Source organism: Haemaphysalis longicornis, unplaced genomic scaffold (assembly GCF_048455015.1).
Source record: "Haemaphysalis longicornis isolate Haplotype H1 unplaced genomic scaffold, Haemaphysalis longicornis Haplotype H1 scaffold_8, whole genome shotgun sequence".
Lineage (NCBI taxonomy): Eukaryota > Metazoa > Arthropoda > Arachnida > Ixodida > Ixodidae > Haemaphysalis > Haemaphysalis longicornis.
The window spans coordinates 46920929-46947354 of record NW_027526445.1 but is presented as its reverse complement, the minus strand read 5'-3'; the positions used below and the strand labels follow the sequence as shown (position 1 = coordinate 46947354).

The following is a 26426-nucleotide window of genomic DNA, read 5'->3' as shown; positions in this document are numbered from 1 at the left end:
CCTAGTAGACGGTCTCACGCGACAAGCGGGGTAAGAACTTCTTTAAACTATAGCAGAAACGTAACAAATGAAACGTACCAAACCAAGGCCCCTTTCTCGAGATAAAGATGGTTAAAACGCGAAGATTTCACCCATGCAGCCTGAGTCAAAGTCCATAATCCCAACTGCTTCGACCGTGTCGGAATGGCGCTATCGGATAGGCGTCCGCTTCACAACGCCAAGGGCCGAGCGAGAGCTACAGTGGCCGTATTCTCGCCGTTTCGCTCTGACCGGTGGCCGCACCGCGAGCTGAACGGTTCCCTAGCTGGGAGCGATTCCTAGGGAACCTGCGGCGGCTAGGGAGCCCAGTGATTCCCTATCCGCCACAGCTGGCAGCGCCGCCCGCCCCCCCTCCCCCCAAATAAAAAATAAATAAAAAATGAATAAAAGGTAAGAATAAAAATAGACAAATAGAAATACAAACAATCAAATAAAAATAAAACAGAAAGGTTTAAAAAAAGTCGTATATATAGAAGGGGCGGCTCGCTGGGATTCGTCGTCAGATATGGAAAATGAGTCGGAGAGACTGAAAGAAGCCAGGCTTTGTCGCCGGAACGAAGCCAAGAGGAGGCAGCGAGCCGAGCAGACGGAGGATGAACGAGCCGCACGCCTCGAGAAGCGTCGTAACCGTGCAGAGAACCAAGTTAAACAGTAACATTAACCGTACCACTCGCTACGTGCACCCAGGCATAACTGAGTTAGGCGACAGCCATTTTCTTTTTTTGGCCGTGTCTAGAGTGCCGTCCGACAGTATTATAAGCGTTCCACTATATCGACGTCCACCGGCGTTTTGTAGCAAAACTGCCGCGTCTGGCAGTCCATCGCTGTAGATACGTAAAACTAGGCAACCTAGCCTAAACATAACATAAGATAACCTAACGCACACAAAGAAATCATTTAAAACACCAAAACTAACCTAAGGCATAAAAATTACAAAAATAATGAAAAAAAAAAGCAACCAAGGCAAGAGCCGGTCTCGAACTACAGACTTTGGCATCAAAGCTAAGACGGATCCTCTACACTACAACGCCAGACTCTTCGGCTGGTGCTAGCCTAGTGTTAAATATTCGAATGCCGTCGGACGGCAGATTAGCCATGCCTGCAACGATCAGCTAGAGTGCCGTCGGACGGCACTCTAGACACTGGTTTTTTTTTTTTTACCGTGAGGCGCTTGATGTGCCCTCGCTTATTGTCGTCATACGCTTATTGTCGTCGTAATCGTTTCGTGAAACCCATTGCGTAAAATTGGCTTTCCTGCAGTGCTTTTTGGTGTGACGGGATGGTCGCCATCGTTGAAGCTTACAAAGCATCGCTTTAAAACTGATATGAACCTATACCCCCGTGAAAATGGGAAAAGCATTTCTAGCAAGAAATCATAATTTCATGCTCCATTTCTGACTAGATTATTAGATTCTAGCTAAAATCGACGGCTTGTAACTAGAAAAACTCTTAGTCTAGCTAGATACGATTATTTCCAACTTGCGGGGTTTTTTTCTTCTAGCTGGACTGACAAATAAATGCTAGCTGGAAGTAAATCTCAATCCAGCTAGAAAAGAACTAGAAACTGAATTTCTAGCTAGAAATTCTGCCTATTCCTTGCTAGAATAATTCTTACTAGAAAAAAATTTCTGGTTCAGTAATCCAGCTAGAAAAACCATATTTTTCACCTTTGCCTATTTTACTTTCGTGGCCCCTTTCATGACGATTCATGTGTTTGACGAGAGTGTGAAGTTGGGCTTCTTGGTGATGCATTCTTGTCGGCTAAGCGCGAGGCAGACAGAGGACGAGACAAGAGATGGGACGAGGACGAGCGCTAACTTCCAACGAAGTGTATATTAGCGCTCGTCCTCGACCCATCTCTTGTCTCGTCCTGCGTCTGCCTCGCGCTTAGCCGACAAGAATTCGTGTGTTGTTCGCTGTCGAGTTCAACGCACGAGGTGCGCAACAGTTGTACTTATGCCCCTGCCCTTCATCGAGCGCTGGCGGAAAGCCTTTCAAGCCTCGAAGCGGCTTGCTTTGTATTCCGCGTATCGCGGAGGGGGAAATGTACACGAGGGAGCTTTGTTTCTGACTCCGGCGACCCCGGAGTTCAATAGCCCTTCAGCGTGGGAAAATCGCGAATGCTTATGTCGAGCGTGCTGGTCGTGTCCAGCGTCACTTCCTGGGGACGCGTTTTTTCGTGTGAAATCCGTGGTAGTTTTTGAGCTTGGGAGCATTTCCGGGTCGCCTGTGTGCTCACGGTTAACAACCGCGCATGTGGTCTGGCCGTACAAATTAATTCTTCTTCCATTACGGCGTCCATATGGGCAAAGGCCCGTTATTAATCGGCCAGATTTAGGGGAAATCCCCAAGGTGGCGTACTCCACCTTGGGGATTTCCCCTAAATCTGGTCGATTAACACCTGTCCTTTACATCGAGTTGCTGATCAATTCGTTATCGCGCTACAAACGACTAGCCTCCTGGTTAGCTCAGTTGGTAGAGCGACTGCTCCGGTTAAGCGGTGGTCCCGGGTTCGAATCCTGGACCAGAACTAACTTTTCTTCAACTGCGAAGTTTCTGAGAAAGCTGTGTAGCTTTCCTTTGTAGCCGTATGGCTGCATTCAGGTGGATGTCAAACTTTCATTTGCAAAGGCCCGTTATGTAGGGATTATTTTTTTCTTCGGAGTTGTTTTCACCTTGTTGCCGCCGTCCGGCGGTAGTTCAGCTCGCGCGTTCGATACACGGAAGACCGCTTCGCTTCACTGTACCGGCGTCACGGAGCACGTGATTAGAGAGCTGCGTTCTTGTAAATGAGTTCGCCGGATGCGTGCGAGGTGTGGAGTTGGTTAGGCGCAGCTTTTATTTGAAAAGGAGGCCAATGAGGGTGTGGTTGAGGTTGATTTTGAGGGCGGGATTCACAGTAGGACCAGTTTCAGCTCTCAATTGCACTTCGCAGTTTTCTCAGTCGGTGTGACGGAGTGGGGGTCGCCCTGCTAGACAACCCACACCAGACTACTCTTAATTACGAAACAAGCGAGCTCTGAAAGAAGCTCACCTAAGTTCTTTGATATTTCAGAGAAGGTAAACGGGGTGGTCTCGTGATAAGAGCTGCGTGCGTTCGATGCTCCCGATAGTATACGCGTGACCAAATGAGATGATGTAAATCTGATTTGGTGTCCTTATTGCAACAAGGGCAGTGCTCCCGTCCTTGACGTCGGCGGACCCATTTCGGAATTATACGGGGAGTGTACGCAGCGTGGGCATAAAACTTGTGAATACTTCAGCCGCTCTTGATTGCGTGTCAACATTGAAGAGGAGGTAAGCTGTCGGAGAGGCCATGTCCGGCATTCCTGCTGTCTTAATGATGTGTGGAAGCGTGCTACTGCCCTGCGTAACGAAGCTAATGTTTACGCAGGGCTAAAGCGGGTTCGCATCCAGTATTTGATTCAACTTTGTGCACGTCTGTTCGTATTGGGGGCAACAGAGCCGCGGCGGCGTGTTTTGTGAACGGCGTAGTACCGCAAGAGCCAGGCTTCGTCATGTCATTTCTGTTGGAAAGGGCAGTTTTTGAGCCTGGTATTTCGAAGCTCTGCCTAGATGGCGTTGGTGGCGCCTTCCTGCGCTCTTGGAGGAAGAGCAAATGGCATTGTGACACAGAGCTGATCAAGCTGACGTTTGGGCGAGCTGACACGGCATGGTTGAAAGAGCTACCGCTAGTGGAGTAGCCAGAAATGTATTTGGGCGGGTAATGTTTACGCCACAAGGAAAACAAAAAGAAAGAAAGGCTGCGTCAGGCGCACAAACAAAATCTTGGTCATTTTTCTGAATCTCGGGGATCTCCTGACCCCGAAACAAGACCTCGGCTACGCCACTGGCTACCGTCCACTGTGGGCAATACTCAACTTCCTAAAGGCTGCGCTGGTATTGATCCACCAGCCCGGTACCAAAGGTGGGACAAGTCAGCCGTTAACGCGGAAAGTTGGGCTAGTCTGTTACATTACTTGAATACATTGCGCATTTGTTTTCAAGCCAGCCGTCACCCATTTTCCGAACTGTAGGCGGCCCCTCCCGATCGGGTACCGAATGCGGCGACGGCGTTTCAGCCAACGTGGTTGCAGCGCCGTCAGAAATGGCGCGCGGCCTGTGCTGTCGCTGTGGCTAGGAGAGCGCGCGCGAGACGACCCCTTGCCTCCTGTCGTCTCGTGGCGGTCCGTTTTGGGCGGCGTTGCTTGTCTGCTGTTTCGACGCGTTCGGCGGGCGGCCCCGATTACGAGCAGGCGCGCAACTGCGGCGTCGTAGCGGGGAGCGTTGCCGGCAGCAAAGGTCACCGGTCCGGTGCGGTCTGCGTGCGCCCTCCCCGCTGTGTCTGCCGGCTGCCGTCCGCTCGTCACCCCCTTGCCCACGTTCCGCTTGCCGCCAGCGAAGGGCTGTTTCAAAGGCTCCGTGCAACTTCCATTTGTTCTAAAAACTAGAGTACACTTTCGTTGGGCGCGAAGCGATGTTTCAGTTGCACGGATATTTGTACGGAAAGAGGCTGCCTGCTTCATAAATACGCCTGTGTTGTACCAAAAGGTGTTCATGTGACGTACAATGCGGATCACTCAAATCGCACTGCTAGTCTGTACGCCGACTACGTGCGAACGGATGCAGTCCCGACCAACGTTTCGTTGGTCCCGACAGGAAGCGGAAGTAGGGCTGCCACTGTGTGCTCTGCTATATTTAGAGGAGCATTTGGGGTGTGTAATGGAGTGGCATAGATCCCGCGCGTGCTTGAAGCGACCAACTTGAAGCTGCAGGCTTGGCTTCAAGCTCAGCTTGACTCAGGCTCGTATATACGCGACGCGGGTCGCCCCATGTCGCGTATATCAAAAAAAGAATCGCTTTATTCGAAGTGTCTAATGGTTCCCACTGCGGTGCACTGAGAGCAATTATCTCCGCCGTTAACGAAGCACCGCTTTTAGCGAAGTCAGTCTTCTGTCCGGGGAACTCTGTTGTAACAAGCGCCCACTGTACTGACAGGGCACGGCCAGGGGCTTTCTTTCAGGGCGCTTTGCTGCGACAGGCACCGGAGATGGCGCCACGTGCTCATCGATTTTTTTTTTTTGCTTGCTCTGATACCATTAGCTCCAAAGCGTGGTGGAAAGAAAAGCTTGCTCCAAATGGTGTCCAGTGGCAGTAGGTCGCACTGCGCAGTGATATCAATGAGTCTCGAGGGCGGCAAATGCCTGGCCACCCTATCTACGTCTCCCCGTGTTATATCGCGTAATTATAAACGCACTTTGATTAAAACCTGGCATGTAATATCTTTTATTCTGTCTTCGTGGCCCGTGTTTGCAAATTTGCCAAGAGAGATTATATTACTCGACCGGGAGCTGCGTCAACACGTGCAGTGAGCAGAGTTTGGAGAACGCTGCGCTAATTACAATCGAGGAAAGAGTCGCGATCGACGGCAACTTTAGCAAAACTGCTATCATGCATCAAGACCACCACGGTACAACTGTGGAGGAACGTCACAGAACGTCTGACAGCCGGAGCGTGTCGGTATAGGATGTGTAACTTTTCGCACTGCCGCACTTCGTCGTCCACTCCAAACTCACATGGTTTAGGGGATCCATTGGGTCGTGCCAGCTTATTCTCGACCCCATATGCCTGCGTGGTCTGTAGTGGGTCATCCTGTTGTCAGCTGCTGCGACGTGTGCGCGCGTGCCACGCAAATCGCCGAATTTCGCCAGTCGCTGATCTTCCGACTTCTGTGAAGTCAGTGCCACCGAATGAATGTGTCCCTGAGGTCTACCTCTGCTTTGAGCAGCAGGCAACGCGCCCCTTTCTTGCAGCTTAGCGATTAAAAGATGTGCGAAGTGGGCTTTCTCTAAAACGTGGATCACTGGGTCTTGTTCTGTGTGTGTGCATGGGCGAGCATGACGCTTGCATTGCGCAGAGGGACAGTAGTTATGCACGCGTGGCTGTGGACAGGGTGTGCGTTCTTGTACGTGACGTGACGTTCGGCAGTTGCGAACGTTTTTGGGCTGCGGCCTAACGGAACATTAGTCCAGTGAAGAGGTTCTTCGGTGTCCTCAGACGCCACGTGCTCAAAACCTGTGCTGGTCTTGGAATCCAGCTGCGTGTGCGTGTGTGTTGACATCGTGTGAAGCTTGTTCTTTAAGCACCGAAGTAGCAGGCCCCTTCGCGTGTTGTCGTAGCATGCGCGCTGCCAGAAACCTCGCCGCGGGGTGCAGAGTGAAGGTTCACGAAGAGTGGTTAGACCTGCGCGCGTATACACCGTCTCGCGTGAACGTGAAGCTGTACTGGGAGGAAAGCCGAAAAAAGAACGTTAAAAACCTACTCCGTGAATGTGTGACGAGGGGGTCGCGAGCACAGCTGTTCGGTCCCAAATGGCGCACGTCCTTCGTATGCATGACGTTAGAAGCCGGCACCGAGCCAAAGTCGAAATCGAAGCAGGTGATGCAACGAGCGTCCCAGAGTTCGGGGTATTAATTATCCTTGACTTGTGGGGAAAGTGTGCGAAAACTTGCGTTTATTGCAGAGAACTGTCTCATTGATCAGTGTTAGCGCACGTGCAAGCTGTTCGGCTAGCATATCTGGCCCGCGTTGCGGACGCGTTAGGCCTTGTCGACCAGAAATCTGTCGCACTGGAGGCCCGTTGTACGGTTGTACTCCCCCGTCGTACTTGACGCTGTGGGACGCACGTGAGCGGGTAGTAGACTGTGTGTGGTGCGTGGCATGCCTTTGGCCGTTATGGTGTCTTCCCCCCTGTGCCGTTTGGTGTGTTGCTTGGCCTGTGCGTGTGCGTTAACTGTGTCGGTGGCCGTCGATGCAGGGCCTGATCGATCGGCGCGTGTCTATCTGGGCGGCATGGGTTGTTGGTGACGGTGGTGCGCGGGTTCCACGGTGATGGCGTGGTCGTCGTCGGAAGGCGCGTCCCCCGAGCTGCCCCGGAGTAGCGCCCACAGCCGGCGGCCGTGATGAGCGACCAGCGCGCCGGGGCCCCCGGTCGGCAGCAGCCGCAGCGGCGGTCGCAGCAGCCGGACGCGGCGCCGCTGGACGGCGGCCGCAAGCTGAAGCGGCCCAAGAAGGAGCCGCCGGCGCCGCGGCCCGGCGTGCGGGCCCCGTCCCGACGGCTGAGCGAGGCCGCCGCCGGCAAGAAGGCCGCCCAGCTGCCGCCGCGCAGGAACTCCAAGGTGCTGGAACCCTCCTCGCCTAGTCTGTCTGTCTGTCTGTCTGTGTTGTGCGGTGGTTGCACGCCTCGCCACTGGGCTGTGGCTGCCTGGACGGAGCGAGGGGTCACTGCTTCTAGGGCTCTGAGTTCCACACGGGGATTTATACACCCCCCCCCCCCCCCTTCAACACCGCCCAGGATGAATCAACTAAGCAAAGTCGCCTCGGTCTGACGTTTTAAGCTGAGTGTTCGAAATTCTTCGAGCTGTGGTTCAAGCTGTTGGCTAGGGCTGTGGAGACATGCAAATATATGGGGTGGTTGGGTGGCGCATCCACTGTAGGCCTAGTAAGAAGGTAGTTCCAAGGGTGCTTGGGGGTGTTTCTCCTCCCCCCCCCCCCCCCCCCCGCCTCCCAAATTCCTGATATGCCACTTACACCATGCCAGGAATTGTTTCTTGTCTCAGATTGAAAAAATAGATGCACCCAACTTCTAGGCTGCTCTGTCAGGGCACCCGACGATTAAGTTTCTCATAGGCCAGATAGGTGTCCCCAAGTTTGTTCACCACGCCTCTGCCACTGGTCACTGCTTCCATCTGCATTTTTAAATTTAAAACCTGGGTGGACGTTTCTTTCCTCTCCCCCCCCCCCCCCCCCCTTTTTTTTTGCTTCAGGGTAGTGTTGCGCTGGGATTGCTTCGAGTGCTAGCATTTTCTGGGGTGGCCCATTTGCTACAGCAGCATGCAACTAACGCTTGTCGTCTCTGGTGCTCCCCCCTTTGCCCCCCGCCAGGCCAAGGCACAGCCTAAGCCGCAGCCCAAGCCACAGCCGGGGGCTTCCCGCAAGCAAGAACCCCCTGCAGCTGCCGGCAGTCGCAAGGCTGCTGACAGGGTTGTGCCCCCTGTGAGGCAGAACGGGGAGCGCACTGGGCGCAAGCGCGGCAGCGCAGCGGCCACCGGTCGTGCCCCGGGCATCCTGGGCCTGTGCGACTCGTTCTCGTCGCAGTGCGACCTGCGGGGAGGCCGCTCCTCTTCCGCTGCCGCCTCTTCGTCCGCATCTTCCTCCGCATCCTCGTCGTCCGCGGCTTCCCCTGCGGCGGCGGCTGCCACTGCCGCCCCGGGGGCCGGCGGCCGGGCCGTGGCGGCGGACCCGAGCCCCCCCGGCCCCAACCTGCGGCCCAAGTTCCCGGCCTTCCTGGTCTCCATGGCGACAGGCGAGGAGCTGCCCACTGCCCGCGTCCAGCGGGTCGCCAGCCTCAATGCCATGGCCAAGGTGCGGGCATGCTGGGGTCCCTCGGAGCATAGAGTTTCGTCCTAATATACACTAGAGGGAAATCTGGCGCCACTGTCTAGGGGAGCCACACTTTAACGAGCGTTCCGTCGTGTACTGGGCAGGCATGTTCCACTTGTCCTTGGCATGGCTCACGAACAGGCTGGAAAGTTGGCTCTGGGGCTGCAAAAAAGCGATTACTCTAGAAGATTATTGAAATTTGTTTCGTTATTACAAAATTGAACTTCCAGAAAGATTTACTTGTCAGCAATTATTTAGAAGCTTTACGCTCGATGCAGAAGAAAAAAATGTTACCTTTCTGGCTTTGAGACAAAAAAGAAGCCATGTGGCTAGCTAAGCCAAGTAGGCGAGGAACGTCACTAGCTGCAATGGCGCCATCCGTGGCGGCTTGCGATTGCACCGCCAGATTTCCCTCTAGTATATATTAGTATGAAACTATATTAGTATGAAACTATTTGTGCGAGTTGCAAAGTGTTGTGGTCATTGCTTGAGGATCTCGTTGCGTGCGTAGCTTGTCGCTGGTTGTGGTTGTTAGCAGTGCCCATTTGTGAAGTGAGGCAAGCTGCGCCAACTGTTCCTGGCATGCACGCACAGCAAGTTGCATTTGCCTGAGCTTCCTTTATCGTAGAATAGGGCATGTGCCTGTCTCCTAGTAAGGCTCTCCGTTCATATGTGAGTGCATTGCCATTGTCATCATCCACATGACCCAGTCGACATCAGAGTTACTCGATATGTATGAGTTGCGAAACTTCCCATGAGCCCCATGTATCAAAAGCCAGTCCGCAGTTGGCGAAGCACAGGGCAGGTTGGCTAACCTGTCATGTATTGGCAAAAGGTTGAAATAGTACTCAAGGGGGTGGCAGTATAATTAAATGTTGCAGAACCTATGTTTTCTGATTCGTAAACCAAGCTTGATTTTATAAACTTGTGCTGTTGGGTGAGTGTTTAGCAAGGTACAGTTCTTGTGCCCTCGGTGTTGCACGAGCGCACTTACCGCCTGGATTTCAAAGGGGAGCTTCAGAACGGATGTATATTGAAGACTTGATCCGTGCGAGTGGGATTTCATTCCTAAAAAAAGGCGGTGGTAGGACATCCCACTTCAGAAAGCAGTAAAAAATGGAAACGAATCGTGGTCCCGTTTCCAGGAGAGACAGTAAAAAGTTTAGACAGTAAAGTTTAATATTAGATGAGTTTGTCCTATTTAGTGAGGGGATCTTTATCCTACACTGCAACTGAAGAGACAGCTGGACTGTAATTTTGTAGTGAGTTAAAGAAGGCAGAGAAGAAAGCACAATGGTGGCCGCATAGTTTCACAGGGTGACAGGGTTGTTAGTTTATGGAGTCCTTGTGCCGTTTCCTCGTTCCTGAAGCTGCACTAATGTTGTTTCACGCCTCCCAGGTGCACATATTGTACGAGAACGAGAGCCGGCCAGCCATCGTTGAGGCAGACGACGCGCAGGAGGACTGCAAGGCCCTGGTGCCCCTGAGGGTGGACCTGCCACCAGCATCACCGTCATCGTCCTCGTCATCCTCGGCGTCCCCGCCGCCCTCGCCCCCTCCCGCTTCCCAGCCGGCGGCCGGAGCCAAGCGCCGCAAGAAGCCACTGGCCCGCAAGGTGGTCAAGCGCAAGCGGGACGTCCTGGACGGCGACGTGGAGATCATCGACACGCGGCAGTGCCGCCGCATGGCCAGCCTCAATGCGCAGGCCATCATGGCGGCCAGCTACAGCCGCGAGCGCACCACCAGCCGCGGCGCCAAGTTTGACAAGGACGCTCCTGGCTCGTCCTCGTCTTCCTCGTCTTCCTCGTCCTCAACCTCATCGGCGGCCTCGTGCGAGCTCAAGGTGCGCGTCCCTTTTCTCTCGCCTGGTCCACTGCTCTGTGTGAGGCCAGGGCTTGGGGCTGAGTGGGAGACATTCTAATTCAAATGGAGTGGAACAAGTGTGGTTGGGTAGAAAATGCCGCACGCATGACGGACAATGGGTGTACCTACCGTCTGTCTAACAGAATGGCTGTCGAATGGCTGGGAAAGAGATAGAGAAAGAAACATCAAGGGCCCAAAATAGGGGAGAACTCCTGAGAGTGGGTTCAGTACGAGTGGCTGGAAATCTTAGGAGAGGCATTCGTGCTGTAGTGGACACAAACAGGAGGATGGTGATGGTGCTGATAATTGACACTGATTTGCAGTTATGAACTGAAGAAGAGAAGCAGTTCTGTAACAGTAGGATGTTGCTGTCCTTGCATCATGAGGCCAAGCTGGCCAATTTAGATGTCTAGCTGGCAGATTGGTTGCTGCATTTTCTCCATTTTGACTGTTGTATCCGTCACTGGTTGTTGCACTGCAGTAGTATCACCGTTTTGAGCTGGGTTTTGCTGCCCACTGAATTGAAGGCACCATCTTTGCTTACGTGTCACCACTGTTTGCAGACTTGTGGGCGTTGAACACCGGAGCCACACTTGAGCAAGTTATCACTATCCTGAACACTTTCACAATCATGGACAGTGATTACAGCCTTAGGTAACCATTTGAGGCAGGGGTGGCACATTTGAAATTCCCGCCGAACCGCAAAAGTGCTCATTTTTGTGGTTGCACAGCCCCTCTATTTACACTCTATTTACATTTCTGTGTAGTAAAGTCCACCTTGTACTGTTCTTTCTTCTACTATTTTTTTGCTTTCTTGCTTCGTTTTCTTCCCACTTCCAAAGCTAGGTGCTTGTAGTGTCCGAAGTGGCGGCCTGCATTTGCTGCTTTTTCATGTGGCAGTAATTAAGGTTGTTTGCACGGTAATATCGTAACATTCCAATTATTGCATGGTAATGTGTGTTCTGAGACAAAGGTAGTGGTATAGATGAAGTTTGAAGGTACATAAACCACTGCCTTGCTGGATAGCAGTGCACAAAGAAACTACTTGAAGCACATCATGATTTATTTATTTTAGTTTACGGCAGTATGCAGTCCTGCCATTGCAGACAAACACGATTCCAACCGTGTGTGCACATCTGTTTCAAAGCACAGAAAAAGGAACGGATTAGGGGCCCCTCCGACGCGTGAACACCTGCAGCATTGGATCAACGCCGTCGAGCTGACCTGTACCGTCTCCCCCTTGTTCTTGCAACAGGTCGTGCACCACCACCACCAGCAGGAGATCGTGGTGTGCTCGGTGCAGACCAAGACGGTGCACAAGACGGTGCAGCAGGAAAAGGCGGACGTCGCAGCGGCTGTGGTGGGCGGTAGCTCCAAGGGCCTCGTGCCGCTCGGGGAGGCGACCCGGCGGCCACGCAAGGCGGACATGAAGGCGGTCGTCGGGTCTGCCGCGGACGCCTCGTCGTCGGGGGCGGCCGGCTCGTCGTCAGTGGCGGTGAGCGAGTACCACCGGGAGGTGGTGCGCATCAACACCACCAAGGAGATGGCGGTGAAGGACGAGGTGCGCGAGAAGGAGGTGACCCACATGTACCACTACCACACCAAGGCCACCTGCCTGCAGATGCAGACCACCTACAGCGGGGGACACCACCCGCCCAGCCCCCCACACCCGGCCGCCGTGCTGGGGCCGCCCCCGCCCCCGCCACCACAGGCTCCGCCAGGGTGCGTGTACCACGCTGTGGGAAGGCACGGGGGCACACGGGAAGGAAGCCTTAGACCTTGCCGCTGAATGTGGATGGTTCTTGGGCCTCTTGCTCAGAACTTTTCGGGTGTGTGGTAGCTCGTGTACCAATGGTTGACAAATTAAAAAAGGGTTGTCATTCAGTGTTTTTTGGAGACATTTTAGTTGCTGCCAGCTTGTATCCAACATCTCAATCTTATCTTCCAACTTTCAGCAAGAGTTCTTAGCACAGAAATCACACAGATTTTCTACTGTCGCGAAGGTTTGTAAATAGGTATGGACAGCACTGGGAATTAGCGTCAAGCCAAGCAATCCAACACCTTGTGATGGAATTGGGCTCAAAGTTAAGCTTAACGGCACCCAAGCGTAGCAGCAAACCTTCGTGCTTGAGGTGTGAAATTGCGTGGCTTGACTAAGCCTAATACTGCGCAAATCAGTTGACAAACCTTCGCTTGATGTGTTTGAATCACGTGGCTTCAATCGAGGCCTACTCCCACCCAAATCAATTGGACTAACATTTCTACTTGAGCTGTGTAGTTGCATGGCTTGACGCTATGCCTAATGATGCCAATAAGCCATTATATCTTTCGTACGTCCAATCACTTGGCTCGACATTAAGCATAGTGCTGCCTGCACCTGTAACAAACCTTCGTGTTTGGGTTGTTGAGTCTCATGGCGTGGCACCAAGCCTAATTCCGCCAAAATCAACAAACCTTTGAGTTCGAGGTGTTAGCTCTACGCTAAGCCTAATGCCGCCCAAGCTAGTTAACAAACTTTCATGCTTGAGGTGTTGGGTCAGTGCTGAGCACGATTACCCCGTTCCGAACGTGCAGGTACTACGGGGGCCCACCGTACCCTCCAGCCCTGCCCGGGGCACCCATGGCGGCAGCAGCAGCGGCCGCCGCCCTGATGCCGCCCCCACCGCAGGGCAGCGCCGGCTCGGCGCCGGCTCCTGGCTATGGCGTGAACCACGTGATGCCCATGAGCGGCACACCTGTGCACAGGCACTACGGCAGTGCCTTCACGGTCCCCCACTATGGCCACGGCGTGCCCTACCCTCAGGCAGAGTACGGTGAGTGGCTGCGGCGGCAATGCTTCGTGGCCCCGTCCTTACGCTCGATGGCGGGAGCTGAAAAAGACTGCCACACTTTCAGAAACCTGTGACTCAAAAGAGCTTTGGTCCGCCACCGGTTGATCGGTTGTCCAGTGAAGGCGTGGCTGGCAGAGCACGGTTGGCCGGCCTTGTCCGTGAAGCTTCTCAGCTGCAGCTGTTGCCCCATGGTGTTCCCTCATTTTTGTCGCTCTGACCACTGCACCCAAGTGCGAGCGATTCTACTTCGAGGACATAGATCACTAGGAACAACTAAGCTTGAAACATGCTTAGTTGGTATGGTAATGCTGGGGCACTGCAATCATCAGCCCTGGGCTCGCAAAAGGCTCTCCAAAGAAGCAATGCAGCACTTGTTTGTTCACGTACATTTCTGTGTGGAGAAGGGTCCTCGGACTTTCTGCAGACTATCCACAGTGAGTCTGAAAGAGATCACTGATAAACCCTGCTCCGCTGTCTATCCAGAAACAGCTTGCAAGCAGGGACAAAGCATGGCGAGAAGGGATTCCTATGGAAGTGTGCCTGATTATCACACACATTGCATTTGGACATTTTGAGTTTGTCATGGGGTTATGAAGTCTTGCAAGAGCCCTTGTATTGGTGAACCAATGTTATGCCAGCCGCAGAGAAATTAGTGGAAAAATGTAATCTCTGAAGAAAGTGGGCAGCAGAACTTATTCAGAATGGGCCCAGCTGGAGCAGTAGACCCTTTGCAAAAAGGCGGGCCACACTGAACATTCAGCGGTAGCTACACTGGTGGTTAACGCAACTACGCCATGATAAAGGAAGCGGCGCGCAGGAATGCCGTTGCGGTTACACGTTTTAGCCCGTCGCTTCACCAGTCTACAGCCTCATAAAGAGGTATTTTTGATTGTTTTGTATACGCTGCTAGGGCTCTTGTAGCATAATAAGGCACGATGCCCACGCACTGTTGCGTAGCTCTTTGCCAGTGGTTTGTTTACGTGCACTGTTGCTGGGCGAAAGGTGGTGTACGACGCGCAACTTTAGCGTCCCCCGTTTTAATTTGGCAATCTCCAGGGCAGTGCGTCTTTTTTGTTCACTATCTTGAGAGCTGAGTTTCACATGCCGGTCATGACTGCCACCGTTATTAACGCTGAACATTTAGGCAGCAGAGTTGTTTCGGCGCAAGTGAATTCGGGCCTGCATTCGTGCCTCTCTCTGCCCGTGCTGATGGATGTTTTGACATATGTGAACTGCGAACGCGCTCGTCTTCCTTTTTTTTTTTTTTTTTAGGACTGTTTGTGGTGCAGTTTCACATGCGGATCATGACTGCCGAAGTTTTAATGCAAACATTCAGGCAGGAGAGTTGTGTCAGTGCAGCCAAAATTTCGAGCCTGTAGGCGTGTTTCACTCTGCTTGTTCTGAGATTTCAACGGCAGTAGATCGGGAATACCGTGTAGGACTTAATTTGTTGTCTTTACGTTACACAAATTTCGTTCTCTCGTTATGTTAACGGTGCATGCCGTGCAGCAAACTGAATTATAATCCTGCTTTTCTATAAATCGTGATGCAAGTACAAACTGCCTGACACAATGCAAGAGTTGTACTGCTTATGTGATGTAAGTGGAAGATACATCACATGTTTGTAACTTGCCTAACTTGTTTGCAATGCATCCCACTATCAAGTGCTTCAGCTGACATACCGACCAAAAAAAGATGGATCGCAGCAATCAAGAGAGATGAGGGACAACATTTTACTGTCTGCAAGGCAACGAAAGTTTGCTTAGAAAATTTCGTGGAGTCAAGAGCAGTGTCTTTATGTATGCCTTTGTCCTTTCCACAAATGGTTTAGAAACTTCTAACAGCTGGAACATAAGCGCTCAGGAAAGAACGGGCCCCTCATAATCCGTTCATAGCGGCCAGCCGCCACTACGACGGGACAAGGGCGCATCGAATCAACACAGTTAGAACTCGACGACTAAACGAGTAGGCAGCGGTAAAGTAAGGTTATTCGTTTTAGAAACGAATCCTGCATTCATTTGCTGCGGTTTGTCATCCCAGATGACGGCATTCCACGCTGAAATTATAGGACCTCGTTGGGCCTGTCAGTCAATTACTCCGTCGAATAAAAGCCCAGAATATGCTGCTTTTCAAACAAACAAAGAGCAGCAAGGATATTTCCCCACCCAGTTATGGGAAAAACAACTTTATGAGAAGCACATGCATTTATTACGCCACGGCGGATGTTAGCTGATCTGCGTTTATGGCTTTTTCACTGTTTTCGCTTCCTTCATGAAGGCGGTGCATAGTGTTGCCGGAATGGCTTACTGCTTCTCCGCCAGCGCTCAAGCAATTTTGCAAGAGGTCTATAACAAACAATTGCAAGAAATGAAGGGAACATAAAAAAATATGACCCTCCTGCTTTTTGCGCGCAGTTGGCTTTCTGACTGGCGCCACTGCCGCTTTGCCCTTTGCTGCAGTGCCTGGATACTACCAGCCTGCAGGGCCCCTGATCCAGCCAGCGCCTCACGACCAGTGCCTCATCCACAAGCCGGTGCCGTACCACCCGCAGCACCGGCCCGCCCCCGTGGCCCCTCCCCCGGGCGGCGGCTTCTCCCCCCACTGCCCCTCCAACCTGTGCCCTCCGCCACCCCCGCACTGTTACTCTGAGCACCTGCCCTGCAGCTCGCCCCCGCAGGGGGGGGCCGGGCCCTCACCCGCCCCGCCCCCACAGGGCTACCCCCCGCACTACCGGCCGGGCCCCTACCCGCCCTTCCAGCCGCCGCCCGCGGCCAGCAGCTCGGGGGCCCCGCCCCCCTCCTCCTCGGCCCCGCCCCTGGCCCCGCCCCCTTCGACCACGGACTCCTCCTTCCAGATGTCGGCCACGGGGTCTGCGGCAGCGGTGCCCAAGTCGGAGCCCGTGACCCCGCCCGAGACCAAGTCGCCCTCGCAGGGCAACGAGTTCTCGGACGCCTCCAAGGCAGCCGCGGGTGGGAAGGACGGCGACGGGAACGGTGCCACGCGCACCACCCCGTTCCAGCCCGAGGCCCAGCTCTCAGTGGCTGAGCCCCTGGTGCTGGCCAAGAAGGGGCCCCCGGCGGGCAGCAAGCCGGGCACCACCACACTGCCTCCCGACACTGACGTCCTCCTAGTGGGGGAACCCGTAGTCCTGGCGAGAAAGGGACCCCGGGGGGCGGCGGCGGCCGAGAAGCAGGCCAAGATCGCAGCACGAACCGCCTCGACCGAGGACTCTCGAGGGGCCGAGAAGAAGTCGGTCGCCACCAAGGGAGGGAAGCGGAGCCTGCTGAAAGCGAGCGAAGCGGAAAAGGTTGGTGCACTGTTTCTCGCTGATTGCGTGGATGGAACAAACTGGGGAAAAGAGCGGGTGAGGCATTGTAAGCGATGGGGTTTGCAGTCCGCAGTAGTTTCTAGTTTGAAATGAGCTTTCACATTCATGGATGTTTTGGGGACAAAAATTCATTTACAACGCGGCCGTCACAGACTCACAGTCAAGGTGGCATCCGTAGTGACTCTGTCAACATGGGGACGGCTGAACTAGTGGGGACATTTGCAGCTAGAGGTTCCAATAATGATGCCAATAGGCTAGATGCTGAATCAAGGGCCGATAGCAAAGAAAGCTGCTCCAAACACTTGTCACCGGCAGTCATATTGATTTGTGCATCGCTGGTCCTTGGCGTCAGTTTGCTCTGTGGTTTCCAGATGTCACATCATTCCTGCATTAATCGTGGGCATGCTGAAGGTATAAAAGAACCCTATGGGCTTCTGAATGCTGATTGGTGCCTCTGCAATTAACCACTTTTTCACTTTCAAGTGTAATTCACTTTATAAAAAGTAGTGCTCCCTCGATGTCGCACACTTCCCTAGCAAAAATTTTGATACAAATTCTAATACACGTATATAAAGGGTGTGACAGCTGCGCATATCGTGCAGTTTTGATAAAAATCAGTTTTTCTGCGCCAAGCTGCTCCGAAAGCTTGAAAATTGGAATAATTGCACCGAACTGCTCCAAAACTGCTCTAAAGGCGTCCGAAGCGGCAAGGTGACGGGTCAAAGATGGGTCGGGCGGAGGCCCGGATCATATTTAGGCGGCGCTAGACACATCGCCAACACTTCTTGATGACGTCATGCACATGCTTTCTTCAATGTCAGGCCGTTACACAGCATAGCAGAAGGAGCAAAGATGTCCAAAGCAGGGAGGTGATGGGTCCAAGATGGGTCGCGCTGCGGTCTGGTTCATACTTGCCAAAGTTATGCGGCCGTTAGACACATCTCCAACACTACCTGATGACACGATGCGTCTGATGTGAAATAACGCTACAAGCCGCTTGCTTCTAGCTGTCTTCTTCTCGAATGTACATGCGCGCCAGCCGCCCCTTGTCGTTGTCGCCATATTGGCTACCCAACGAAGACCCTGGCTTGGCTTGGCTTGACTTCACTGCAGTATTGCCGGCTTAGTTAGATGTCTTGCTCTTCTTGCGGCCTCGCAGACACAGGCCTCGCAGGCGCAGCACTCTTTGCTCCCATCAGCTCTCTTCATTTCTGATAGCGGCGCATTTTTTAGGAGCAAAAGTGAAAAAAAAATGTTGACCTATTTTTCATCATAATTTGGTTAGAGATTTATGGAGATTAACCAGTGGACAAAGCACTTCATAATATTATACCAAATAAAAATTAGTGCTTAAGGGCCTTCACTTCAATCTTTTGTCTTGTGGTTTTCGGGAAAAAATGAAAATTTAGAAAATCTGACTTTGTGGGTCCATTTTTAATAGTTTTAATTTAAACCAATACGTCTCTCTTAGTTCGTAGTAGACTCATACAAACTGTTAGCCCTGAAGTCTATTAGCGGTCTGTCAGATCTATTTGTATTTGTAAACTAATACAAACTAATAGGTTCATTTTTATTAGGCTAATACATCTTATACATAAAACTTATACAATTGATACAAGTTTGTATAATGCTAATACGAGTTTCTTTCTGTCAGAATTTTTGCTAGGGTTTGTACATCAGTGTGGGAGTGCTCTTTTTTTTTGTGCCCGTAAAGCTTGAAATCTGACACAGGTCCTGCCCTTCAGTATACCCCTAGGCCTGGTCATGCAATTTTGTCGGAGTCCTTGTCGTCAGGACAAAGTGCAGGTGCAAGCCCATTTTCTTCTTCCAGGTATGCCTGCCGGCTGCCAAGAACGGCCTGAAGAAATCCCTTCCCAACAGCGTGTCGGCTGTGCGGCTAGTCGAAAGGAAGAAGCCGAGGCTATCCAATCCGGACGCAGCTCCCTCTGTGGCCGAAAAGGCGTCGTCGGCCGTGTGCGGGGAGAAGGCTTCCCCTGCAACCTCGTCCGTGCCGCCAGCGCCGCATCTAGGAGGGAGCAAGAAGGGGGCCGAGGTGAACACTGTCGCGGAGGGTGACCAGGGTGCGAGCGAACAGGCTGCGGGCAAAGCGGCCCGCAAGGAGAATGGGTCGTCCGGCCAGCCGGCGGCCAGCAAGAAAGTGCCGCTGGGGGGCAGTGGTGGTGGTGGGGCGGTGGTGGTGCGCAGCGCGGCCGCCTCCTCGCTGCCGACCAAGTCGCCCGTGGTGGTGCTTCCCCCGAAGCTTCTGCTGAGCAAGCGGCTGCCACGGCGGAAGTTTGCCCACGGCTGGTCCTGGGACGGCGAGCCCGTCCAGAAGGTGATCATCTTGCACGTGAGTGGGGGCCTTTGGCCATTCTTCTGTGGGTACAGTGAAACCTCATTACAAGAGACACCCAAGGGACCCGGGAAACGTGTCTCTTGTAACCAAGGTCTCTTGTATGCAGGTTTGCTAACATGGCGAACATAGGAAAACCAACCAGACCGTCCTCATTCAAATGTCTCGTATAACCGACTGTCTCTTGTAACAGTGTCGCTTGCAACGAGGTTTCACTGTACTGCCGTCTAGCGTGACACTTTTGCGGGGTGGCTACAAGGTGGATACACAATAAAGCAAACAATGATGGGCAAGTTGGTATTGGTTTAACATCTTGAAGGGCAGCGTCGTAGACGGCTACGTGAAAAAAAAAAAGATGGCAACACTCAGAGTCGTCCTGGTTTTTTTTTTTTTTTTTTTTTTTGTAGTGTCATTTATTCATCTGTCATCTTTTTTTTTTTTTTTTTTTTTTTTTTTCATGTCTTAGTCTACTATCCTGACCATCAAGATGCATGCAAACAGGGCAGAGCAAACAGCAGGGAAAATCAAAATGCATACCTGCGAAAAAATTACCAACAAAAAACTTCTTCTTCGGCATGCTTTGTGAAGGTGTGCTGAGGTTTGTTTTATTTCAAAATGTGATGCACAGCCTGGCTCCCGAGCGAAAATGTGTCCCATCAAACATGCGCATGTCAGCACAGCGTCCTCATTTTGAGGGGATGATGTACTGGTGAGCTTGGTAAGCAAAGTGTCACGTGATTGAACTGCTCATAAGAGGCTGTGGGGAGGAAGGGTCCTGCTCCTTACCCCAATTGGGAATATGGCAAATGGGAACACGGACCCACTTGTCGTGAGAGACTGACGATATGATTTCAGGTTTAATGGCGCAAGGCCGACAAAGGCAAAGAGCGCCATGCCAATCGTGAATGAGATGAGAAACATGCATAATAAAGGCACTAGAATAAAATTTTTCTAAGAAATTGGTGTGTAGGGCCATATTAAAACATAATGAGTCTACTAAGAGAAAGGGTGCCTATATAGGGTCACATTAAAACACAGTGAGTGCAGGCACCTAAGGTGTAAAGCCTCAGGTTCCACCATTATTTTGCAACATGTCATGAGCACTGGGGAGGGTGTGGACAGTAAGATATGTGTTTTAAAAAAATCTACGTCTGCAAGGTAGCTAAAAACTTCTTTGTAAGAGAACGTGGGATGGTCTGCAAGAAATAATGAAGGGTGCAAGGGAATATTAAATGTGTAAACTTCGTTAAAGTGACGTTTCCTTTCAATATTGCACAGCTTGCATTCAATAAGCACATAAAGAGCAGATAGCTGCCCCCCCACATCATTGACACCGTGGCTTGTTTGTGTCAGTCAACAGGTACAAATGTGTGATGTGTGTCGTGAGAGACTGTAGCGGCAGGGTTATTGCCCCATTAGAAATGCAGGATTCCTCTCTTGAGCGAAAGCAGTGGCCATGATCCGGCCCCTGGAGAGGAATGAGGTGTCTTTGATTCTCATGCGCACCACTTGCAAGGGGAGCAAAACAAGAAACGTGCCACCCATTGCTGTGAGTATGAAGCAGCGGGTAGAGTGGGAGCAAACACCTGTGCACTGTGGCGGAAGTTGTGTAAGCGTTCGTGCAGAACTCCTTCACTGATGATGATGGTGTTCGTCCTGTATCAGTGCTAGTCTTCCCATGATGCACCGTCTGGCACTGAATGACAAGGGATTTGTGGTTAACCTTCGCCGTTTGTGAATGTGTAGGTCTTTTTTCATTTGCTGTCGCAAAACCCAACCCAGTGTGTATGTATTTACAGCCAGTACACTGGTGCTCTTCGGTTATGGACGTATATTTTGTGGCAAATGTGCCTGAGGCATTGTTTTTGCCCAGTAATTTTAACATGTATTAACCGTGACAGCCGTTTTTAGTCGTTTCGAACAGTCTTGCCTGTGCGTCATTTGTGTTCAAACATTCTTTTTTTTTTTTTTTTTTTTAGGTTTAATGATCACGCCTACAGCCAGGCAGGCTAAAATTTGTGCATTTAAGGAGCCCAGGAAAGACCATTCTCTTTAAAATTATTGAAGGCCACTCTTTTGATCTCTTTCGTGAACAAGGGCTCTCTTGTATGGGAGCTTAAACATTTTTTTTTTATTTTTTTTTTGGGGGGTGGGGGGGGCATGCTATCAAGCTTATTTGAATGTATCTTGCCGGCCAGATGGACATTCGTCAACCCCTCGACTGCTAAGCGCAGTGTTGGTACAGGTGGTGGGACTGTTAGAGGGGCCACGGAGGCAAAATACAAGTTTCGTTCATTAGAAAGACTGCCCTGTCCCCCCCACAACAATGACACAAATTTTGTCGGAAACTTTGAAAAGATAATGCAGGTGTTAAAGAAAACATAAGGAGCAGTGGCGACCCCCAGCCACTTTCTGGCAGCTTTTTTATGACGCCACACAATCTTGCTTGTGCGATTGGTGACTGCTGAGCTGAGCTTACCCATTACCAAGGCACATGACTGGGTGGGTGCCGTGGGACCCGTTTTAACGCATCACAGTGATAACTACGTTTGTAGTGCTGTCCAATACTATGTCACTCCTGCTCATGTTGCATCAACGTAGTGCAAAATTTGAAGGTTTTTGAGTGTGTCTTTGGTTTTTTGGTTAGCAATCACCTTTTGGCGCTGCAATTGAGGAGCTCAGTGTGCTAGCAAGGGCTAGTTCTTTCGAACTAGTCGAAGTTTTGTTTTTCCTTCAACCGTTGGGCTGCCGCTGTCAGTGACGCGCCGGCTGTGCGCGCGCAGAACGAGGACTCCCCGCGGCAGCGGCTGTGCTTCCCGGCCATGCGGCACGCGGAGGGGGATGTGATCCGGGTGCGGGACTGCGTGCTGCTGCGGTCGGGCCCCCGCAAGACGGACCTTCCCTTCGTGGCCAAGGTGTCGGCCCTGTGGGAGGGCCCCGAGGACGGCGAGATGATGATGTCCCTGCTCTGGTACTACCGGCCCGAGCACACGGACGGCGGCCGCCGGGCCCACCACATGGACGACGAGATCTTCGCCTCCAAGCACCGCGACGCCAACAGTGTCGCTTGCATCGAGGACAAGTGCTACGTGCTCACCTTTGCCGAGTACTGCCGGTGAGCGCCGCCGCCGCCGTTACCGCTTGCGGGGAGGGGAGGCAGCCCAGGGACAGGGTGTCGCAGCTGAGCTCCTTGGACACTGCTTGGGAAAGACAGCGGCCTCTGCACCATTACCAGAGAGTGCGTTACTGTGTGCACTTTGGACGTGACTCAAGTCGTTCCCATGATTTCTCGGGCATGATCCACTTATACACTACAGCAGGGACAACAAACAAACTGTGTGAGAAAAAAAAAAACGAACGATGTCGTGCATTAACGCATTTAGCACAAACTCTTTTCGAAATGTGCACATTGATGTCCTGGTCTGTTGCTTCGGTGGAGTAATACACTGCATGAACTAGTGATACAGTTGACTGCGCTTACAATGATACCGTTTATAACAATATATCGGATATAACAATGAACATTGCACCGTCCACTTCCGTATGCGCTCTATGGTAAAACAAACTGCTTATTACAATGCCCCAGCGCCGCTTACAAGGAAGCGAGGGGAGGAGGAGAGCAGTTTTCCTTCCGAACCCTCCTCCCAGCACTGTTGCTTTGGCCTTGTCCCCGCACCCACCCGTGAGTGTCGCACAGCTCGCTCGCGTGTTCACTTGCTGTGTCACATGCGTGCCGCTTTTAATTTGGCTGGGTGCCTCTTCAGCTGCCTCCGTCTTTCCGCGGAAGGGATGTCAGGGGCAATGTTTTTTGTAAACGTGCGAGTGCCTCAGTGAAGAGCCGATCGTTGCGTTTATACATGCTGTGGACAGGTCTGACAGTGACAACCCTGACGATGGGATTGAGCAGCCTAATAAGGTAGTGCCTTCGTAGGGGGCCCAACGCATGATACCATCCCTCAGGGACTTCGTTTCCGCCTAGGACCTTCCACTCAGCTAGGTGAAGCAGCTATAGATGCTCTTGAAAAAGATGTGCAGAAGAAAAAAAGAAAGTTGCTGCGTTTTTGCAGCCGCCACTTTTTATAGGGGCGATTTTCCGTGCAAGCCGGGTAAACTTCCCAAGCGTTGTAGTCCCACGCAAGGGCCTAGCGCCAGGCCAGGGAGTCTCTTGTATTTATGTAACCGGAAGGTGCCCAGCACCACCAAGGCACACGAATGCACATGGTGCCTTCCACAGCCACGGTGGACGCTCAACTCGCGACCGCCTGTGGCCAGACATGCCGCCAAACTCTTTCACCCCCGGCAATGATTGGTTCCCATCACAAACCTCGTTTGCCTTGGTGCTGTCAGTTCCTGAATCTTCACCTCCACTGATCCCGAGCAGCTTCCCCGGACTAACCTGCTGTCGCCTCCCCCCATCGCCGCGCAGGTACCGGGCGAGAGCCAAGATGCTGGAGGAAGGTCTGCGGCCCCCGATGGCCGTGGTGCCTGACCAGGAAGGCGGCTACCCGCGGCGTGACCGGCTGCCGCCCGGCCGGATGGACCCCCAGATGGTGTTCTTCTGCCGGCGCGTGTACGACTTCCGCCAGAAGCGCATCCTCAAGAACCCTTCCTGAAGGTGTCGACTGCGGACGTCGGCTGCTGAGCGGCCCCCACCCTCGTCTTTTTCATCGCTTCCCCGTTCCGCTCATTTTGTTCAGTTCCACCCTGTGTTCGTCCCGTCGTCGAGACCGCATCATCGTCGACGACTTGTGGCGTGCCGGTGGATAAAGTGCGACTGGTTTGGACTGATAAGGACGCTATGTATGGTGACCGCGTAGGATCATTAAATGAGCCACTTGCAAACCAACCGTCACCCATGTGGGTTCGACTGTGGCGTGTGGGGGTCGTAGCAAGGGATGGACGGTCGTTGCGGAGTTCTGTGTACAGTTTCATCAGTTTGGTAGTAGTACTAGCTGGAGAAGGTGTGGTTTGGATCCTTCGTTTTAGGGCTTCAGAATTATTTAAATTTGGGGGCTGAAAAGTGGGTAATATTTTGAAAGGTCCAAATTGGCTAGAAATTGGACATCAGCAGAACAGCAAGCTGGACTAGTTGGTTGACAGGGCAACAGGGCAAGTACGACTCAAGGACAGGTGAAAATTCAGTTGAGAATTGCACTGTATTATAGGAAGTCCGCATTGTAGACTTTCTTGAACTTGAAAGTAGCGGTAAGCAACAATTTTACTTCCAATGAGTACTGTTCGTTAGAATAGTACTCATTGGAAAAAACGGGGTTTTCCATTTTCAACTTCTTTTTTTTTTTTTTTTTTTCCCTCTCTCTCGCACATCGTGAGCAAGCTGCCCCCTCAGTTATGGTAAGCCACTGACTTTTTCTTCTAATTTAAGAGCAGAGTCAGTACGATTTTTCTGGATCAGCTAGCTTGAATGTGTATTCGAAACTGCGCTCCGCTTTAATCGTATATTGGCAGTTTTGTTTGAGCGGGCGCGACCAAAATTAACATCGGTGCAAATTTTCTTAGGCCATAAATGCAGTCTCATAATTGTCAAACAATGCTGGGATTTTTAGTCTAGGCTTTGAATCGCTCTCGCGTTCATTATTGAGTCAATTTGTTTTCCTTTTTCAGAATTGTTACAGGCTCTCAGCCAATTTTACAAGCGTAAAAACTTGCATTAATGTTAAATTTTTGATAAAATGTTCGCTTTGGCCAGATTTGTGCAGATGTGTTCGAGAGACCGATAACTGCACAGGGTCAAGTTTTGCATGAAAACAAAGAACCCTAGTTATGAACCCCTGCTTCAGCCAGTAGTCCACTAAAAACAAGCATAATCTCCAGCTGATTCTCTTGCTTTCTCTTGCTTTTTTTCTCCCTCTTCTAGTTTGCGTCTTTACTTGATGTAATTATCGCAATAACAAGACAGCGGGCTTTCACAATGTGCATGTTGAATCTGTTCGAGATGCGCAAAATTCGAGTTTGTTTCTTGTTTAACATCTAGGATTGCTGTCGAGCACCTGGTGCATATTTTTTGCGTTTTTTTTTTTACCTTGCTTTAATAGTTGCGCACGTGTAACTTGGATTTGGTGGTTTTGTGGCCGCATCGGCCACTTTTCTGTGCGTATTGCAAAAGTTATGCAGCTCATGTGACGTGCAAACTGTGAGTTACTTACTTGCCTACGTGCTCCTTGTGGGACCGCTGACTTAATTTACATAAAAAAGAGTTTGTCTTCGTTAGCTTTAAGGGCAGAAGCTTCGGCTGCCGCCGGTGGGATGAAATGAAGGCTCGATTTAACCGTTGGTGGTTACCTGGAGCAAAGTTTTTGTGATGTCGTTATGGGTTGCAATTCCGCATGATCAGCTTTTGCATCCTTATAAAGGCAGATTTCAACCTGATTTTGTTTGTTGTTGCGATGACCAAGCATGCATATGTCAGTGACGAAACTGCTGGATTTTTGCATTCAGTGGTGTCTTGGATCCAGTGATTCTTTGACTCTTGGATTCTTGGACTCTCTTGGATGACTCCCGCATTCTTTCAATTCAGTGATGTCTCAGCTGAGATCAAACTCCGCAAACTGGAAGTCCCATTATTTTCCGGTTTCACTCGCAAGGTCAAGCCTTGGTAATGCGATGCCTGAAGCAAATTGTTCAAATTAATTTAAGTATTAGGGATCTCGAGCGCATTTCTGTCTGTGCGTCGTCATCCCCTTCCACAATCGAGAGGAAAAACACAGGGGGGACAAAACTTGTAACAGAATGGGGCAGGAGGAAGCACTAATTTGGAGCTGTCGTTAGCGCACTATGTATATCAACAAGGACCAATCATGATCAAACGCGACACACACACACGACGGACATCTATCGCCATCATCAGCAGAACCTGCAGTCATCTTCCCCCACAGTCAACCCCCACGCATTTTGTAGGGTGCAACCACTGGCACTCGGGACTCTTGCGCAAGCAACCCAGTGGTGCACCAGTGTTGTCAGGGGCGCCGTGGTGTCAGCTGGTGCGGTGCCTGAAAGGTGCCTGAGCGGCCTGTGGAACAATTCGCTAGTGTGCTCCTGTTTTCTTTTTCCCTCCTCTCATCCTCTCAAGCAGTGGGAAAATGCAGGAACTGCAGAGTCCACATGATGTTCTCGCACTGATTTTTCTCTGCTAGGATCTGTTGGGAACACATTCTCTGCTGTGGTTTGTGGCAAGCGCCTCTGCTTTTCTTTTGTACAAACTTTCGTGACCTTCACCAATGATTGCAGCCTTTCTCTGTTTCCTTACTCTTATTTTCCATCTAGGTCTTGTATCCTAACATGCTTTGCACGCATCACTTTGTTTTCTCGTTTTCAGTTTATGGCACTGTTTTTGTTGTTGTTTTCCTTCATTTGCAGTGACCTGCAGTCCATTACAGCTGATGAGCGCATTGCTTTGAAGTCTGTCAATCATTCCATGTGACTGCTTGCGTATCGTACCGCGCGTTCACCGAACGCAGTGTTCCCTGCTGCCACTCTGTTGTATAAAGCAAACATTCGAGCCTTACGACATTCTTTTATTTCCTGCCCCGCGAAAGGCTTATTTGGGTTGTCT

At 51.5% G+C, this 26426-nt stretch overlaps 1 protein-coding gene across 3 annotated transcripts in view; it reads left to right on the top strand.

The window, feature by feature from the left end:
- The window catches only part of LOC144149341 (uncharacterized), a 133900-nt gene extending 109858 nt beyond the window's left edge, over positions 1 to 24042 (top strand). The window contains exons 2-10 of one of the 3 annotated variants that reach the window (XM_077680894.1): positions 6857 to 7217; positions 7984 to 8463; positions 9881 to 10324; positions 11600 to 12066; positions 12919 to 13157; positions 15635 to 16482; positions 18335 to 18853; positions 21640 to 21971; positions 23283 to 24038. In XM_077680894.1, coding sequence (XP_077537020.1) covers positions 7002 to 7217; positions 7984 to 8463; positions 9881 to 10324; positions 11600 to 12066; positions 12919 to 13157; positions 15635 to 16482; positions 18335 to 18853; positions 21640 to 21971; positions 23283 to 23469 — 3732 coding nt within the window. In that variant the 5' untranslated portion in view covers positions 6857 to 7001 and the 3' untranslated portion in view covers positions 23470 to 24038. Of the gene's footprint in view, positions 1 to 6856; positions 7218 to 7983; positions 8464 to 9880; positions 10325 to 11599; positions 12067 to 12918; positions 13158 to 15634; positions 16483 to 18334; positions 18854 to 21639; positions 21972 to 23282 lie in introns of all 3 variants that reach the window. The other 2 variants (XM_077680897.1, XM_077680896.1) reach the window with 2 other exon arrangements.
- Positions 24043 to 26426: the final 2384 nt, after the last annotated feature.